The 16648-nt window shown below is 56.7% G+C and overlaps 1 protein-coding gene across 5 annotated transcripts in view; it reads left to right on the top strand.

Moving 5' to 3' along the window:
• The window catches only part of GTF2IRD1 (GTF2I repeat domain containing 1), a 102911-nt gene that overhangs the window by 42003 nt on the left and 44260 nt on the right, over nucleotides 1-16648 (top strand). For all 5 annotated transcript variants that reach the window (XM_045819388.1, XM_045819387.1, XM_045819386.1 and 2 more), the window contains exons 9-14: nucleotides 2820-3003; nucleotides 7733-7758; nucleotides 8835-8943; nucleotides 9647-9684; nucleotides 10179-10259; nucleotides 10864-10953. In XM_045819388.1, the coding sequence (XP_045675344.1) occupies nucleotides 2820-3003; nucleotides 7733-7758; nucleotides 8835-8943; nucleotides 9647-9684; nucleotides 10179-10259; nucleotides 10864-10953 (528 nt within the window). The remainder of the gene's footprint in view (nucleotides 1-2819; nucleotides 3004-7732; nucleotides 7759-8834; nucleotides 8944-9646; nucleotides 9685-10178; nucleotides 10260-10863; nucleotides 10954-16648) is intronic.

Here is a 16648-nt window from a genome sequence, read left to right as displayed (position 1 = left end):
TGGCAGAGCCCCAGGCCTTGACTCACCTGTGGGAGGCAGGCTGTGAGATGAGAGATGGCGGCCGTCCTCACGCGCTGGCAGGCTCCCCGCAGCACCTCGCCACTTCCTGTGCCTTTGCCTATGCTGTGCCCTCTGCCTGGCGTGTGCCCTTTGCTCGGGAAACTCCCACTTGTTCTTCGAGAGTTAGCCTGGGCTGGCTGGGCCCCCAAAGCCCTGCCAGGTATGCTTGAAAGGGGCTTATTAGGAATAACAGGAGATATCCTTCTCACCTCTATCACCCAGGAAATTACACGAGTTTTAGGAGCCCTGGGCCAGGAACCAGAGTTGAGACCACGTGTATACTCATTATATCACAAGAGTTTTGCTCTCCTCCCTTCTTTTTTCTTCACACCCATTTACTGATTCGCTCACCTACCAGTCATGCATTCTGAGCTCCCACCTGTGCCAGGTACCCAGACCAACTCTGGGTCTCCAGGCGCTCCAGCAGCTGCCTGAAGGTGTGTCTTCAGGAGGAGGCAGTGGGGGTACAGTCACGCTGTCTAGTGTGTGGCAGCACACAGGGATGGGGGCCCTCAGGAAGAGAGGACAGCTCAAAGGAAGGGGAGTCCTCACTGGCTTCATGGAGGAGGTGCCCTTTGATCCAGGCTGGGGCTGAGGTGGCCTGGGCGCTGGGCTTGGCAGTTCCAGGTTGGGCTGGGGTTCAGCAAGGCCCTGGGCCTGAGTGAGGAGTCTGGCATGGCCTGAGTGCCTTTGGTGTGGCCACTCTGGCCCACCCACTCAACCCCTCTGCCCAGTGCTGCTGTGCTGGGGGGCCGTGTGTACCTGGGTCCTCCGGGCTGCGGACAGGTGCGAGCTGGACGGGAGACAGGGGAGGGAGCTGGAGAGGGCTCTGCCCCAGCCTAGCTGGCACCCAGCCAGCAGTCTACTGGCCTGTTGTGGGCTCCGGATATTTCCAGAATATGGAATCTTTTCTAGACATTGGCACCTGGGCCCCACCACGGTCAAATCCAAGGAGTCTTGGGCTTAGCATAGTCCAGGTCTTGGCCCTTCTCAGCTTTCCCTTTAGCTGCCCTGGGGAAAAGGAGGTTCCCTGGCAGTCCTGGGGGATCCCGTGGGTGAGGATATTTGGCAGCTTGAGGTGTCCTGCTGACTCAGGATGAACAGATTCTGCTCCTGGTTCTGGCCTTTCAGCCACCAGCTTGGGTGAGCTTATGGGGATGGGGGTGCAAAGGGAAACAGGAAAGAGAGAAAGGGTAGGGGGCAGCCTTCAGGAAGCCTCTCAAGGACATTGTCACCTGGAAGGAGGTTGAGACTGGACTGGACGAAGGAGGTACAGGATTGGGCGTGGTGGTCTAGTCCTGCCCAGCCCTGCCGCAGCTGGAGGCTGGGCCAGGACGTGCCTCTGTTTCCTGGATCTCGTTGCTGCTGAAAAGACAGGCCCAGCACGTCCGGTAAACCCAAGTGGCAAGGAATTCACATAGACTCAGGGAACCCATTGCTCAAGTGCTGGGGCTGGGGTGTGGTTGGTGAGGTTGGGGGTGGGGGTGGAGGGAAGAGATGGTTTGACAGCTGTTGAGATTTTGACGGTTTAATTTGACTGTGAGTTAAGTGTGACTTCACAGTGGGAGCTGGCTGCCAAAGCCGCCAACGCAGACCTGGGCTGCATCAACAGAAAAAATAATGTCGACAGCATCCCAGGGAGGTCCAGCTCGGGGCTGGTACTTGTCAGGACACAGACAAGGCCAGGATGGGGAGGGGCCTGAGGAGATGTGGGGCCTCTGGGAGAGATCAGAGAGACAAGGCAAGAGTGGATACCCCGCCCAGCCCATCTCCCGAGACCCCCAGGCCTTGGGGAGAACAGGGACGTGTGAAAGTGCCATCAGACATGCGGTGGGTGCGCAGACAGTGTGCGGTGAGGGAGCGAGTGAACACGTGGAGCTGGGGTGTCAGAGAATGACTGAAACGCAGGAGGCCCAACCTAACAGTCTGGAAGGAAAGAACGAGGAACCACTCATGAGCCCAGATTCTGCCTACTCTGCCATCGGCAATGCTGTCGGCTTCCGGTCTGCACCTCATTTCTGTCACTGCAGGGGGAGAGTGGTGCTGGACCCCTCCCTGGCGGGGAAGGCACACCTGCGTGGCCGCGGCATCCTGCCTGAGCCACCTGGAGCCTGGGAGCTCCCCGTGGCCCTTCATTCACTCGCTGAATGTGGGGGTAGCTGCTGCTGTGAGCAGCCCTACCTGGATCCCAGACAGGGAGCATTAAGTGAACCCCCTGCCCCCACGGAGCTTAGGTTCCAGGCAGTAAACCAGTGCATAGATGAGCATGTTTGTAATGTCAGGTCATGATGAACTTGGGGTGAAAAACAAAGTAGGGTGGGCTAGAGAAGAGTCCGGGGGCGGGGGGCTCTGTTTAGGCTGCTGAGGTGACTTTGGGAGAGAAGGAGAAAGGGAAGCTTATGGTTGTCTGAGAGAAGAGTATGTGGGTAGATGAAAGAGTGAGAGCAACAGCCCTGAGGTGGGCGTGTGCCTGGCTCGTTAGGGAAGCAGCAGGGGGGCCAGAGAGACCGGGGTGAGCCAGCAGAGGCGATGGGGTCTCAGTCACATCCAGCCTTATAGACCCAGCTAGGACTTTGCCTATCGCTGAGTGAGATGGGGGCCTGTGGGCGGTTTTGAGAGAAATGCCGTGCTTCAACATTTCAGCATGGCCACTGGGGGCCAGAGATGCCCGGGAGGTGGCAGGGGAGGTGGCCACACCCTGGGGCCCTGCTGTCCTGCAGCCTCCGTCTTGCACTCAGCCTTGCCATTGCCCCCCCCAGCGGAAGCCCTGGGCCTGGACCACATGGTCCCCGTCCCCTACAGAAAGATCGCCTGCGACCCGGAGGCTGTGGAGATCGTGGGCATCCCGGACAAGATCCCCTTTAAGCGTCCCTGCACCTATGGGGTCCCCAAGTTGAAGCGGATCCTGGAGGAGCGGCACAGCATCCACTTCATCATTAAGAGGTACCAGACAGGTTGCAGGGGCCTTGGCCTTTGCTTCAGGCTGGCCCTGCGTTCGGGGTGCTAGTGTGAGGGCTGGGCAGGGGCAGCAGCAGGCATGAGGCTGGACCCTGGGGATGTGATGATGGGGCAGAGGTGGAATGAAGGGGTTCTCTGACTTAACAGAGAATCAGGCAGACCTGGGACAGTGTTCAGACCCCTTAACCTGAGACCTGTGCAGCCTCCTTCTCCCCAGGGAGGACGTTGGCCTTCACAGCTGGCAGGGGAGTTCCCTCACAGCGACCTGTGTGCACCGCCAAGCCCGCACCTGCATTTGCAGGCCATGCCTAGACTGCACGGGTGCTCCCTCCTAAGTGGCTAGAGGTGGAGGGGTAGCCAGAGGCCGTGCCAGTGAGCCCTTGTCCCCAGGCAGCACTGCACTGGTCCCTTCCCAGGTGTCTGTTCCCGAATGTGCCGCTCTGAGGGCACGACCCCAGTGCTTTTGTGTACTCAGGGTTCTGCTCACTTTTTTGTTGCCACCAGACTCTAAAGTAAGCAGGGGCTCCAGGCAGGGCTCTGTTTGGCTCATTGCTGAGCCCCCATGACCTCAGCTGTCCCTGGTGTGTAGTAGATGCCTAACCCGGATCTGTGGAAGGGAGGGAGGGAGGAAAGGGAAGGGAAAGGAAAAGGAAAGGAAGGAATGCAGGCCTGTCTAAATTAGGGCTCAAACTTCTGACTTCTTAGAGTTTAGGAAATAAGCAGTAATGGGAGAAAGAGAGATGGGCAAGGAGGGGCTTATTTAGGATAGTCAGGGAGCTTCTGAGATAACAGCCCATTTGTTAAGCCAGAGCTGAAAGTTTGAGAAGTGGGCAGGGCCCGCATGGAGTTGGACAGTGTTTGGGCGGAAGGGGTGACCTCAGTGGGTGGGCTACATGCCCAGAGGCACGAGGAGGCTGAGGCATGAGCAGAGGTTGAGAATGGCTCTGAAGCAACGAGTAGGACCTCTGCAGGGTTGCTGAAGGCCAGGGTCGGGGTCTGCAGGCCCTCTGGCTGCTGGGGGAGAGCAGACTTGGGGAGACTTGAGCAAAGTTGGGGAGACTAGAAAGGAGGCTGTGGCAGTAGACCAGGCCAGGGTGGTGGGTGGAGGACGAGAGGTGCCTGGACTGGGGACAGATGCTCAGCTGTGCTGGGGTTTGCTGGTGGATGGGATGTGGGAGCAGGGAGGGAGGTGGGGAGGCGAGGATCACCCCCATGTCTCTGAGTGGGTTCATTTTGGATATGGTAACTCAGGGAAGCTCAGGAGATAGAATTCTCAGAGGCCAAGCTGAGACGTCAGAAGCTCTGGAGAGGGGCCTGGGTTAGAGATTAAACACCTGCACACTGTCAGCGTGGCCTGGACGGGATCACAGGAAGGAGAGAGGGAGAGGCGAGAGGAGAAGAGGGCCCAGGTGGACCCTGGGGTCCCGTGTTAGAGGCTGGGGTGAGGACGAGAGGCTGAGACAAGTGGCTGGGGCAGTGGGTACCTCCTGGGAGATGATCCTAGAAGTCAGGTCTGACAGGGTGGGTCTCTGGCTCAGACCCCTTCCCCACCTCTGGCCCTCACGGTGCAGGGCACGCTCTCCGGCCTATGCCAGCCACCGAGCCAGCCTGTTCGCTGCTCTGCCTTCCTACACCCAGGAGCTCCTGCCACCTCACCTGCCTCTGGGTCTTCGCTGAAGTCCTTCCCGCCCCCTGGGCCAGCTTCCCACCTGTCTGTCTTTCAAGGCTTGCTTTTGCCTTTCTCTGAGTCTGAAAGCCGCCCCCTCCCCCCACCTTATTTGGAAAGAAGTTCACCCTCTGGTAGCAAGTGGTTTCTTCCCCTCACTAGCACACTCTCTCCTCACCTTGCTAGTACCTGCAGCCGAGCCCTCTCCTGTGCTTTTACAACTCCTGGGGTGGGGCCCACCTGATAAATGATTCTGGAGGTAAATTGTAATCAGTCATCAGGCAGGGCCTACTGTTGTCTAGCTTAAATTCTTTTTGCTGCTGCCCAAGTTCTTTTCCTTCAGTTGACTGTTGGTAGGGGGTAGGGGAAAAGAAAGCAACAGGGACTCCCCAATGTCCCCTTACATGCTTGACCACGGTATTTCATCTCCCTTGGTCCAAACTGGAGCTCATTTAATTCTTCACTAGGGTGTGCCAAGCACCCCCTGCAGGCTCAGCCCTTCACTGGGCTCCCGTGAGGACTTTGTGAAACAGCAAGCACGGTCCCCACCTGCCCCGAAAGGCCACTGCCCATCATGGTGGGGATGGTCTTAGCTGCGATGGATCCAGGGTACTTCAAAACATGTTCCCAGAGGTAGACTCAATGGCAATGAAGCAGCAAACCTGGGGGGCTTCCTGGATGAGGAGGCTTTGGCATCAGCTGACTGGACTTGAAGCATCTTAATAACCTTGAATGGAGCTTCTCTTCTAAGCCTGAGTTTCTTCATCTATAAAAATAGGGACAGTGATGCCCCTCTCTCAGGTTTTGTCAATATAAACTGAAGAAGTGCCTGTAACACACCTGACACATAGTAGATGCTTAATAAACGCAAATCCTTTTTCTTGACCTCACCTCAGCACTGACAGCCTGGGTTGCCCTACCATTTCCCCACTGTGTGCCCTTGGGCAAGTTACTTGACTGCTCTGTGCCTCACTTTCCTCATCTGTAAAATGGGGCTAGTGACTGTCCATGCCACAGAGTGCTGATCGGAGGCTGAATGACTCGATATGAGGAAAGTGCTCAGGACAGTGGCTGCTCTGCTCTGAGCCTTCTGTGCATCTCCCACTCTTACACATCCCAGCCTCCTCCACGAGGCATCTGAGGTTGTTGCCACAGACGTGGGTCAGGAGAAAAGGAGATTTGGAAGCAGCCAGAAGGTGGAGTCTCTGCCCCTGCCCAGGTGTCTGCAGGTGTGGGGAGGTCAAGGTTCTCTCCTATCCAAGGGAGAAGCCCCTCGACGAGGTCTGTGGGTCTTGGTGGTGGTGGTAGAGGGCTCTCTGGCCCCCAGGCCCACACTTGTGCTGAGCCCCTGACTGCAAATCCCTTGTCCCTCCAGGACACGAGCCCCTAGTGAGGGCCTCTGAGTTCACACCTGCAGGGCTGACACATCAGTCCTACCCAGGGCAGAACTTCAGAGGGAAGAGTCTGGGGGGCCTAGGACTCGGGTGTGCCGCAGAAGAGTGGCAGTGTTCCTTGGTCAACGCCCATCATACGGGCCTGCAGGCTGCACAGCCCACAAGAAAGTGTGTCACAGCCTTGGCGCCACCATTAGACCTCTCCCTGTCATCTGCCTCCCAACGCCACCAGGGAGCAGTGTGGGCCCCACCCTTGTGCTCCCTGACACATAACTAAGACCATAAAGAATCAAACCGCAGGCGTCACTGGCAGCCTCCATCCTGGGGAGAGGCCGAGGGAGCCGGGCTCGGAAAGTAAGCCACTTTTCTCCAGAAGCCCTCCCTCGGCTGCTGCTCAGCCTCCAGGACCCAGACGAGTGTGGGCCTCCGGGCGTAGCAGGGGCACCGGGGGCCTCTCGGAATCAGAATGGAAAGTCACATTTGAGGTCAAGTTACGCTGATGGACTCACTGCCCTGGTGACCCAGGCCTCGCCTCCTGTCACTGACTTTTTGCCTCTGTTTGAATTTTCTGCTGGGCCAGCCTTAGGCATTGCCCACTTGTATTCAGAATCAGATACCCCTTCGTTTGTCCCATGTCACCTCTGCAGCCTGGATTCAATCCCCTTGTCCAGCCATTCCCTAGCACACAAGCTTCACTGCAGACCCCCAGACCAGCTGCCCAGGCTGACCACCCACCAGGTGCCACCCTGGTTGGGGCTGGGGGCAGACCAGAGAACACCAGGGCTGCAGGCAAGCGGGCAGGTAAATCCAGCCCCCTTGCTCACCTTTCCTCTGTCCTTGCTTTCCTGGCCAAACCTCTAGGCACCTCACCAGCATGACTCAGAGGGCTCTGAATGGCCCCTGGGCTCCCAGCCATTCCCTTTCCAGTCCATCCTCTGTCCGATGGTGACCCGATGGTGCCCTGCGCTCGGGGGCTCCCCGTTGCTCACAGGGTGGACACCAACTGCCTCAGCACAGCCAGCCAGGTGGGGCCCCCTGCCCTCCCCTGTGCCCTTCCTGGAGAACCTGGCAGCCGCCCCTCCTGAGCTCGCTGTCCCCTCTCCTTGACGTCTTTCCCAACTCCATTCCCACTGGAGCTCCCTTGGCTCCTGAGACACATGTGAGGGATCCCACGTGTCATCTTGCATGTATGTGATCTGGTGACAGATCTAGCATGTGAATTGACAGAAAGCGTCTTGGGAGCAGGTTCGCTTCCATGACTGTCCCTGAGACACAGGCAGGGTTGGGTAAAAGTCCTCAGGGCCCTGGTGGGAGAGGGGTGTGCATCACCCACCAGCCGTGCTCAGGGCTGAGGAGGCCCTGGAGCATCTCGATGAGCAGGCTGGGCCCTCCAGAACCACCCAGGGGCTTGCCCATGTCTTCCCTGGCTGAGGAGAAATGGTTTGGGATATCAGACTATTTGGGGGTACCCAACGGTTTGGGACCGTGCCCTCTCCTGTCTACATGCAGCCAGTCTGGGGCCCAGGCCTGCAGCTGTAGCTGAGCATGTGGGACTCGAATAACTGTCCCTGAGGGGGCCCGGAGGCCCGGCTCCCTGAGCCTGGGGAGCCCTGGGCCTGTACTGCCCTCACGCTCGTCTCTCCTCTCTCTCCAGGATGTTTGATGAGCGAATTTTCACAGGTATGTGTGGGTACTGTCTTATCTTTCTGAAGCACCAAGCTGATGCCCCCATGAGTGCTTGAGCTGCCATTACACTGAATCCTGGCACAGAGGGGGATCCCGGATGCGGCTTCTGCACCCTGGGGCAGACACAGGCCCGAGCTCCCAGGAGCAGACAGTCCCTCGAGACCTGATGCCCTGAACCAGGGAATAATAAAGCTAATGTTTGCTAAATACAACATGTGGCAGGTACTCTTCTAAGACGTTAGAATACATATTTTTTTTAAAGATTTTATTTATTTATTTATTTATAGGGAGGGGAATGGAGGAAGAGAAACGTCAATGTGTGGTTGCATCTCACATGCCTCCAACTGGGGGCCTGGCCCACAACCCAGGCATGTGCCCTGACTAGGAATCCAACCAGCAACCTTTCAGTTCATAGGCTGCCACTCAGTCCACTGAGCCACACCAGCAAGGGCTGGAATACATAGTTTCGATTTAGTCTCCAACAGTCCCATCAAATGTTCTGTTTTGTTTTTCCTAAAGCCCGCCTAGTGAGCGGTGGGGCCAGGCTACGCACCCAGGCATGTAGCCCCAGAGCCCAGGCCATAACCTGTAGGCAGCGTGCCTCTGAGGAGGAGGCCAGCACTGCCTGGTTCAACAAAGCGAACACAAATCTTGTTGTGCAATGTACCCAGGTCCTGGTTCTAGCCCTACTTCCCATTAGCTTTGTATGACTATGGGCAGCTGCTGCATTTTATAGACCTCAGTTTCCCCCATCTGTGAAGTGGGTGTGATGAGAGTGCCTTCCTCTGGGTTTCTGGGGCAACCAAATGAGAGAAGGGTCCCAGAGGATGGGGCCATCATTTCTGGTAGCCTCTTCCGTCTTCCCAGTCCTCGCAGACCCCTGGCCCTCGGCCATTCCTTCTCCCAGGGACAGCATCTTTCCCCGGGACCCACCCTGGCCCTGCTGGACATAGAGCCCACAAGAAGGAGGGGCCGAGGCCAGACCACACCCAGGGGTGCTCCCACAGGCAGGGGGAGGCCAGAGAGCCTTCACCCTGATCTGCCCTGCCCCTCCCCGACTCTCCACCCAGGGAATAAATTTACCAAAGACCCCACAAAACTGGAACCCGCCAGCCCGCCAGATGACACCTCTACAGAAGTCTCCCGGGCCTCCATTCTTGACCTGGCCGGGACTGCTCGGTAAGGCCCACCCCAGCCCCTTGGCCCATGGGCACCCCTAACCCTGGACTGAGGGGGTATCACCTGTGGGGAGGAACGAGGCTGAGGGCTGGCCCAGAATGCTGTGTGCAGTGTCTCCCAGCCCCGACGCCCTCCACAGGCACAGGGCCGTGCCACACACAGACCCCCTGACACACACTGCGGTCCTGCCCCACACCCCCTTGAGGCAGGGAGAATCTAAAGGGACAGAGAAGGAAGGCAGAGATCACCAATTTTCCTCCCACTGGAGAACTCTTGTCCCCCCACTTTGGGGACTGGCTTCATGTCACCTGGTCTCAGAAACCTTCCTTAGCCCCCAGGCGTCTGCCCTGTGCGTCCACAAGGCCCTGCACTCAGTTCATGGCTTGCTCACCATCCCCCAGTGCTCCCCACCCATGCTCTGGGCCTCTGGGGTCCAGGGATGAGCCATTTATCCCAAACCCCCAAATCCAGCCCGGGCCTCCCCAACAGGCTCCGTGAATTAACTGAATCGTCCATGCCAGCCATCCTGCCCAGCTTTGCTTCCCATCCTCCTCAGACTCTTGGCCAGTGTGCCGGGGACCTTGCTGTGGAGAGGATGTTCTATGGGGGCAGGAGGGAGCGTGGTCAGGGAGTCTTCTGAACTGGCAGTCTGGAGGGGAAAGCCGGGCTGGTGCCGTGTCATTTCTCATCTCCCTTCCCACAGGACAGACAAGAGCGGGACCTCTGAAGACTGTGGGCCAGGTATGGAGGACCAGGACCCTGCAGGGTCCACCAGCCGCACCCAGCAGCTCAGGCCATGAGCCTAGAGGACTAGTGAATAGCCTCTGTCCATCCCTGTCCCCTCACCGCCCCCAGGCCTCAGAGCATTCTGGGAGTTTCAGAGCATGCTGGGGGCTTACAGGTGGTGGGTTGCAGGGAGCGGCCAATGGGATTTGGGCAGCACTGGGAGGGAGTCGGCAAACCTGGATTCTGGCATCACCACTGCCTCCTGGTATGTCTGTGGTGAGGAGCTCCCTACCACGCCGTGGGCCTCAGTTGCCAGGTCCATATGTTGGAGACACCAGGACTGACATCCTGCCGGACCCTCCATCCTGGTCTGGGCAGGAGCATGGGGGCCAGTGTGACTTTTCCTGGGATCTGTTAACAAGCCACTGACATGAGGATTTGGAAGGGCTCACCTTGCCCAGCCAAGCTCACATCCATGTATGACTGGGTCCCCTGTCCCCTGCTCGCAGGAACCTCCGGGGAGCTGGGTGGGCTGCGGCCCATCAAAATTGAGCCAGAGGATCTGGACATCATTCAGGTCACTATCCCAGGTAAGGGACAAACATCTGAAGGGTTGCCCCTGCCGCCCCACCCTGAACCTGCAGGAACCGCTGTGCTTCCTCCCAACCACATTGGGGCTGCCCCCTCCATCTCTCAAGGGCCTGCCTGGCTGCGGTTTCTCTAGTGTGGGCCTGAGGATAGTGGGGTCTCACATATGCCCTCCACAGCCATACCCGCCCCGTGTGCCAGGAGTCACACCTTAGCCCCTCCTCCCTTAAGCGCCCAGCTTCACCTCTCTGGCCTGGCTTCCCTAGGGTTTGGGAGGCAGGAGGAAGGAGAAGAAAAGTCACTGGAGTAAGAGGATCTGACCTGGACTCCAGACTTGGAATCTCTAAGCTCAGTTTCCACATCTGTGAGGAGGAGGAGGGTATACTTGCCTCTGGAGGTTCAGCGTGGGAGCCCCCAATGGTCCAGGCCCCCGGGCCCAGGCCTGGCCTCTGGTCATTAAGGCCTCCCCCCACCCCCTGCCCTAGTCCAGGGAGCGGCTTCCTCAAGGCTCCTGCTCTGTGGGCGTGCTGGACGAGGGTCCCTGAGGGACCGTGATGGGGTGGGACAGGCAGAAGATTCTCTTGTCATTTGGAGTTTTATCTCCAGACCCTTCACCAACCTCTGAGGAAATGGCAGACTCGATGCCTGGGCATCTGCCCTCGGAAGATTCTGGCTATGGGATGGAGATGCTGACTGGTAAGAAGCGGGCTGGGGCCTCACCTCCTTGGGGCGTGACGGGGAGAGGTTCAGGAAGTCCGCAGGCTCTTCTTGGTATTGACTGATCTTCTTAGAGGAAACCCAGAGTATGCCGGATTCCCTTGCCCAGCCTCGGTTCCTTTCTGAAAACTTGAAGCTGGCCTTGATTTATATTAAGTCTGGTTGCTCGTCTTTCCCAAAAGCCCTCATTTGGATTAACTAGGTCATTTATTCAGCGACTATTTATTGAGCACCTGCTATGTGCCAGATCCTGTCTGAGGTTCGGGGGACAGAACAGTGAACCAAATAGGCCGAAGTCCCTGCCCCCATGGGGCTGACACCCCAGGGCAGGGAGACAGATGATGAGAAATCCGAAAGTCCAATAGAAAGTCAGGTGGTGTCAGTGCAGGTGGTGCACAGGCAGGAGGAGCTGGAGGAGAAGTACTGGGGACAGGAGAGGACGGTAACCACAGGACTCAGGGGTCAGAGTGGACTTCACTGAGAAAGTGCTGTTGGAGCAAAGACCTGAAGGAGGGGCAGGTGGGAGCCACGTGGATACCAGGAAGGAGCTTGCCTCTCACACGCCCGCAGGGTGAGACCTGACTGGGAACCACACAGCAACCCTTTGGTTTAAAACCACACCAGCCATGGCTGTGTGTTTTGTTTTCTTAACTTGATTTTAGAAGAAAACCGAAATGAATACTTCAGTGTATCTCACGTGCCTAACTCAGCTCCAACCATTATCCACAGATGTTAATAGAGGGAATAAAAATAAGAATTAAAGTTTTTCAAATGTGAATCATTATAAAGCTAAACAGTATGTAAACTTTGGTACAGAAGGTTTGTTCATATGGCAGAAAATGGTGTGGGGACTCAGGTGGCTGCAGTTTGAAAGACTCTATAATAGGGATGCGGGGCCAGGCCAGGGGCCTTTAAGAAGAGGGACGGCATTTGTTGCCCTCCCTCCCTGTGTGTGATGTCCAGTGTGGGCTTGATCAGGGAAGGGGCGGGGGGCAGGGATTGCTCAAGGATGCCATTCCAAAGCACAGTAGGCAGCACTTAAATGAACAATGCAAAGAGAACTCACAACTGGAATGTTCCGTGTGAAAAGCACATACAGACGCATATGGACAATATAGCATTTATCTAAATCTGAAAACAAAAAATGGCAGCATTCTTTTAAAAAAGATTTTATTTATTTATTTTTGCAAAGAGGGGGAGGGAGGGAGAAAGGGGGAGAGAAACATCAATATGCAAGAGAAACATACATTGGTTGCCTCTCGCACACCCTCAACCAGGGACCTGGTCCCCAACCCAGGCATGTGCTCTGACTGGGCATCGAACCAGCGACCTTTGGGTTCTCAGGCCAGGACTCAGTCCACTGAGCCACACTAGCCAGGGGTAAAAATGGTAGTATTTTAACCTTTTATTTAAAAAGCAGGTGTGACTATGACCAAATGCTAACATATATTGTGGGTACATGTCTGTGATAATATTCTGTATGCTTTTCTCTATGTTTTCATTTTTCCCTACCCAAAATAAACAAATGACTGGAAAAAATAAGTAAGGCTTCCTGCAGGCCCCCGGTGGGTGATGCCATGGGGATTGGTGACACAATAAAGGCAGAGCATCGCTGCCCCTCATTTGCTTCCATCTCTGTCAGGGAGAATGGTCTGGAAATGGAAGAGAGTGAGGAGGACCTGGGAGTCCCGTTCATTAAGGAGATACAAGGGTTTGCAGAGCTGCTGTGGGCGAGTGTAGATTTCCAGCTCTGCTAAATTGAGTTCCAGGCAGCTAATACCTAAGAGCCACCATCCATAGCACTTGAGAGGTCATGGTGGATGGTAGCTGAGCTGACAAAAAAAAAACAGATTTCAAGATGAGGGTCTGGCCCTGGCCAGTGTGGCTCAGGTGGTTGGAGCATCATCCCTTAGACAGGAGTCACGGGTTCAGTTCCCAGCCGGGGTGCATGCAGCGTGCAGCCAATCAGTGTTTCTCTCTCCCTCCCCTCCCCTTGCTCTAGAATCAGTGGGCGTGTCCTCTGGTGAGAATTAGCGGGGGGGCAGGAGGGGGGGCGCGGCAGGAAGATGAGGGTTTGCCCAAATTGCAGATGGGTGGACTGGGCATCAGTCCCAGGCAGGCACAGTTCCGGAAAAGATTTCAAAGAAACGACAGTGAGTCATCAGAAGTGATCCAGTGTGGGTCACGCATGGGGACTGAGTTGGCCCTGGGCCAGCTGGGGACGCTGGGCTGCACGGTGCCCCAGCCTCCACCTGGGGGAGGGTTCCAGTGCTGCCCCGAAGGGCTCAGACATTCCAGAAATACTCATCAGTTAGTTGGACAAAGGGACCTCAGGCAGCAGAATCCTGTGATCTGCTGATGCCTTGGGAGGGAATGGGCAGTCCACCCAAGACTGATGCTCCTTGCGACTCTGACAGACCAGAATGCTGGGCGAGATGCACGAGAATTCAGAGCCCAAGGACGTGCCATGAGCTGTATTCCTTGGGGAACAGACTCAGAGACGGAGTTTAACGTGTGGGGTGTTTACTGGGGGCTGCCCTTGGGATCAACACCTGTGTAAAGGAGGGGGTGGAAGGCCAGAGGGGCAGAGGTTGAGCCGTGATGCAGCCCCAGTAATAGTCTCTGCCAACCCCACAGGGAGCTCTGGAGCCCCCTAGAGTTGTTCTGAGTGAACCAGGATGTCCTGGCCTTTATACGCCCTCCTTCATGAGATACGGGGTGTGGGCTGGCCCAGAAGGGCAGTCCCTGAAGGAGCAGCTGACCCGGCTGCCAGCTAACCACAGTCTCTACCTCTGGAGCAACAAGCTGGGGGTCTTGGTGGTACATCCGTATCCACCACAACACGGATGGACAATTGCACCACAGAAAGACAGCCAGGAAACAAGCACAGCGAGTAAACAGGCATGAAGAGAGGAGGGCTCGCACGGGAGGCGGCTCTTGTGCACCTGCTAACGGGGCAGAACTTCCGTTGCGCACTTGGGGAAATGCTGCTCGGTGCAAAGACAAACGTGCTTACTGCTTCTTAAAGAAATCTGTCGGCTTGAAGAGCCCTGACCGTGAGCTCCCCAGGCCATTCCCAGGAATCCATTCCTAGGAAAATATCTGAAACAGGGACAACGTTTTCCACACAGAGGTGTTTGTGACAGCGTTACCCATGATGATGAAAAATTGGAAAGAGTCCTGGCCAGGTGGCTCAGTAGTTGGAACGCCGTCCCATAGACCAAAAGGCTGAGGGCCCCATCCCCTGTTGGGGTGTGAGAGGCAGCCGATCAGTGTTTCTCTTTCTCCCTTGCTCTCTCTCTAAAATTAATAAACATATCCTTGGGTGAGGATTTTTTTTTTAATCGGAAAGAATCAGTCCAACTACCCGGGCACCGTTAATGGTACCCTGACACAGCCACTAAAAATAGGCAACAAGGGAGAAGGCAAAAGACACAAAAATGAGTATTGACAACCATGTTGAAAACATAATTACTGGTTTAAAACAAGAAAGGAAATATCAAAATAGTGGCTATGTTAGGTTAAGTGCATTATCTTTCTCGTGTCCTAAATCAGTTGTGATGTGCTTTCAACCCCTCGGTAGTGAAGAAAGAATATTGTTTGTCAGGCATGGGCTCGGGATGACCAGACTGGCAGTAGTGTGTGCAGACTGTGGGGAGTCTGGCTGGCCAGGGGCTCTGGATGAGCTGCCGGTGTGGCCTGGTTGCTGAGAGGCCCCCAGCGCCGGGCTGCGCTCACAGCAACAGAGGAAACCACAGGGGTCCCATTCGGAAACCCAGAGGCTGTGGACCAGCATGGTGCCATTCCTGTTGGAAAGGTTTCTCCCTCCTGGTTCAACGGCAGGAAACAGGCCTGGTGGCACCAGTCCACCTCCCCAAAGGTACCCATCCCTGGGCTGGAACCCAGGTTTGCCAGCTTTCCCAGCTTTCCATCCGGGGCTCCTTCCAAGGCACCTCATTCAGAATTCCGAAGATCCCAAGGTTCTTGGAACCCCGTGGGCTAGAGGAGGAGCATGTGTGCTGTGCTTTTTTCTGTGCGCACATGCACGGTGTGAGACACACGATGCAGACTTCTGTAACAGGTAAAGGAAAGGCTCTCCTGCCCCTCACCCCCGCCAGGCGCCCCTGAGTTAGGTGTTCGTCCTCTGTGTTTCTCTGCACACGTGCTAATGCACGTGGCCACCACTTTGTACACTTTGTCCCCGGTGTCCTCACTGTGGCCGTCTCTGCAGCAGCACGGTACCCACTGCGTTGGCAGGTCCTTGGTCGTTCACTGAGGTTGTTTCCAGTCTCTTGGTGTTGAAACGGGGGCCGTCAGCTTGAGGACAAGTGTGTTCAGAGTAAATAGCCCAGTGGAGCATCAGGCAGGTTCTCCTCACTTAGAACTTGGGCCTCCAGAGCACCCAGGTTGTCTCCCACTAGAGGAGCTAGCCCTGTTTGGGGACCCAACAAGGCTGGCAGAAGCCCCCACCACCCCAGCTTGGGCCCCAGTGAGGGGCTGGGTCAGGTCCTCCCCTGCCTGGTGCCCTGGAACGTTGCCTGGGGGTGGCACTGCACATGGACAGCTCACGGCAGCGACGGCCTCGGGCCAGGTCTGCCCTCTCCTGTCCCTCACGGGCCCCCTGGTGGACTGTATAGGTGCTCCAGGTGTGGCATGTGGCAGCTCCCCCCAGGATGGATGCCGCACCTGAATCCTGGTCACGGGCACCTGCCCAGGAAAGCCCTCCCTGGCGGCCCTGCTTGTCCCTCTGTCCCCACCAGACTCACCTCTTCCTATCTGCTCATGCTCCAGCGTGTTAGTGGGGTCCCCCAGAAGCTGACCCAAGACAAGTGTGTTCGTTCACTTGGGAGGAGACCTGGGACCACCAGTACGAGGTGGGAAGTGGGACTGAGTTAGTGCAGGCGTGTCATCAGGCCTGTGACCACTGCAGGCAGCTGAGCTGAGGGCCCACGAGAGCCCGCTAATCACCACTTACCTGAGTTTACGCAGGTGGATGAAGAGGGAGCTGGGTTAGTGATCTGTCAAGTCGCCCCCCATTATTGGCTGAGAGCTCTCTGCAGGGTGTTAACCACAGGCTCACAGTTTGCTGGCTCTTCCGCAGCCGGTTCTCCAGGTAGATTTGGGGACACCCAGCATGTACTGCCCATAGTGAGTCCAATTCCCTGAGGAGAGTTTAGGCCTAAGCCTCAGGGCTGGCCCTCCACCTTTTCAACTGGGCAGCTGAGCATAGATGAAACTTTGCAGAATCTTCCAGCTCCTTCTAGGCTGAACCCCAAGGCTCAAGCTTGTCTGGTGATCCCAGATGTGCTGGTTCCTCTGCTGCCGGTCGGTGAGCAGGCCATGACCACTGATGGCTCTCCCAGGATTCGCCTGTTGCTTCCGCTCAGCATCGCATCGGGGACGGAGGACAGCGCCCTGCATCCTCGACACCCAGTGCTCTGTTGAACTGGGGGAGCGGGCCTGGGGTCCCCTTGCTTCACCATTCCCCAGCTCAGCAGCATGTTGTGGGCTGAAAGGAGCTGTTTAAGGGCTGGTACCTTGTGCGAAGGCACCAGTGAGCTTCCTCAGTCACAGCTCCCATCTGGCTGTCACAAATGTCAAAAATCCCTCAGTGCCTCCTGAGCCCTGGCAGTACAGGCCGCTGCTGTGGGCCTATCCCAGTCACCCCACTCCC

This window comes from Phyllostomus hastatus, unplaced genomic scaffold (assembly GCF_019186645.2).
Source record: "Phyllostomus hastatus isolate PE091 unplaced genomic scaffold, TTU_PhHast_1.1 phas_scaffold_385, whole genome shotgun sequence".
NCBI classification, from domain to species: domain Eukaryota; kingdom Metazoa; phylum Chordata; class Mammalia; order Chiroptera; family Phyllostomidae; genus Phyllostomus; species Phyllostomus hastatus.
The sequence above is the reverse complement of the archived record's forward strand: the minus strand, read 5'-3'. Positions and strand labels throughout refer to the sequence as shown.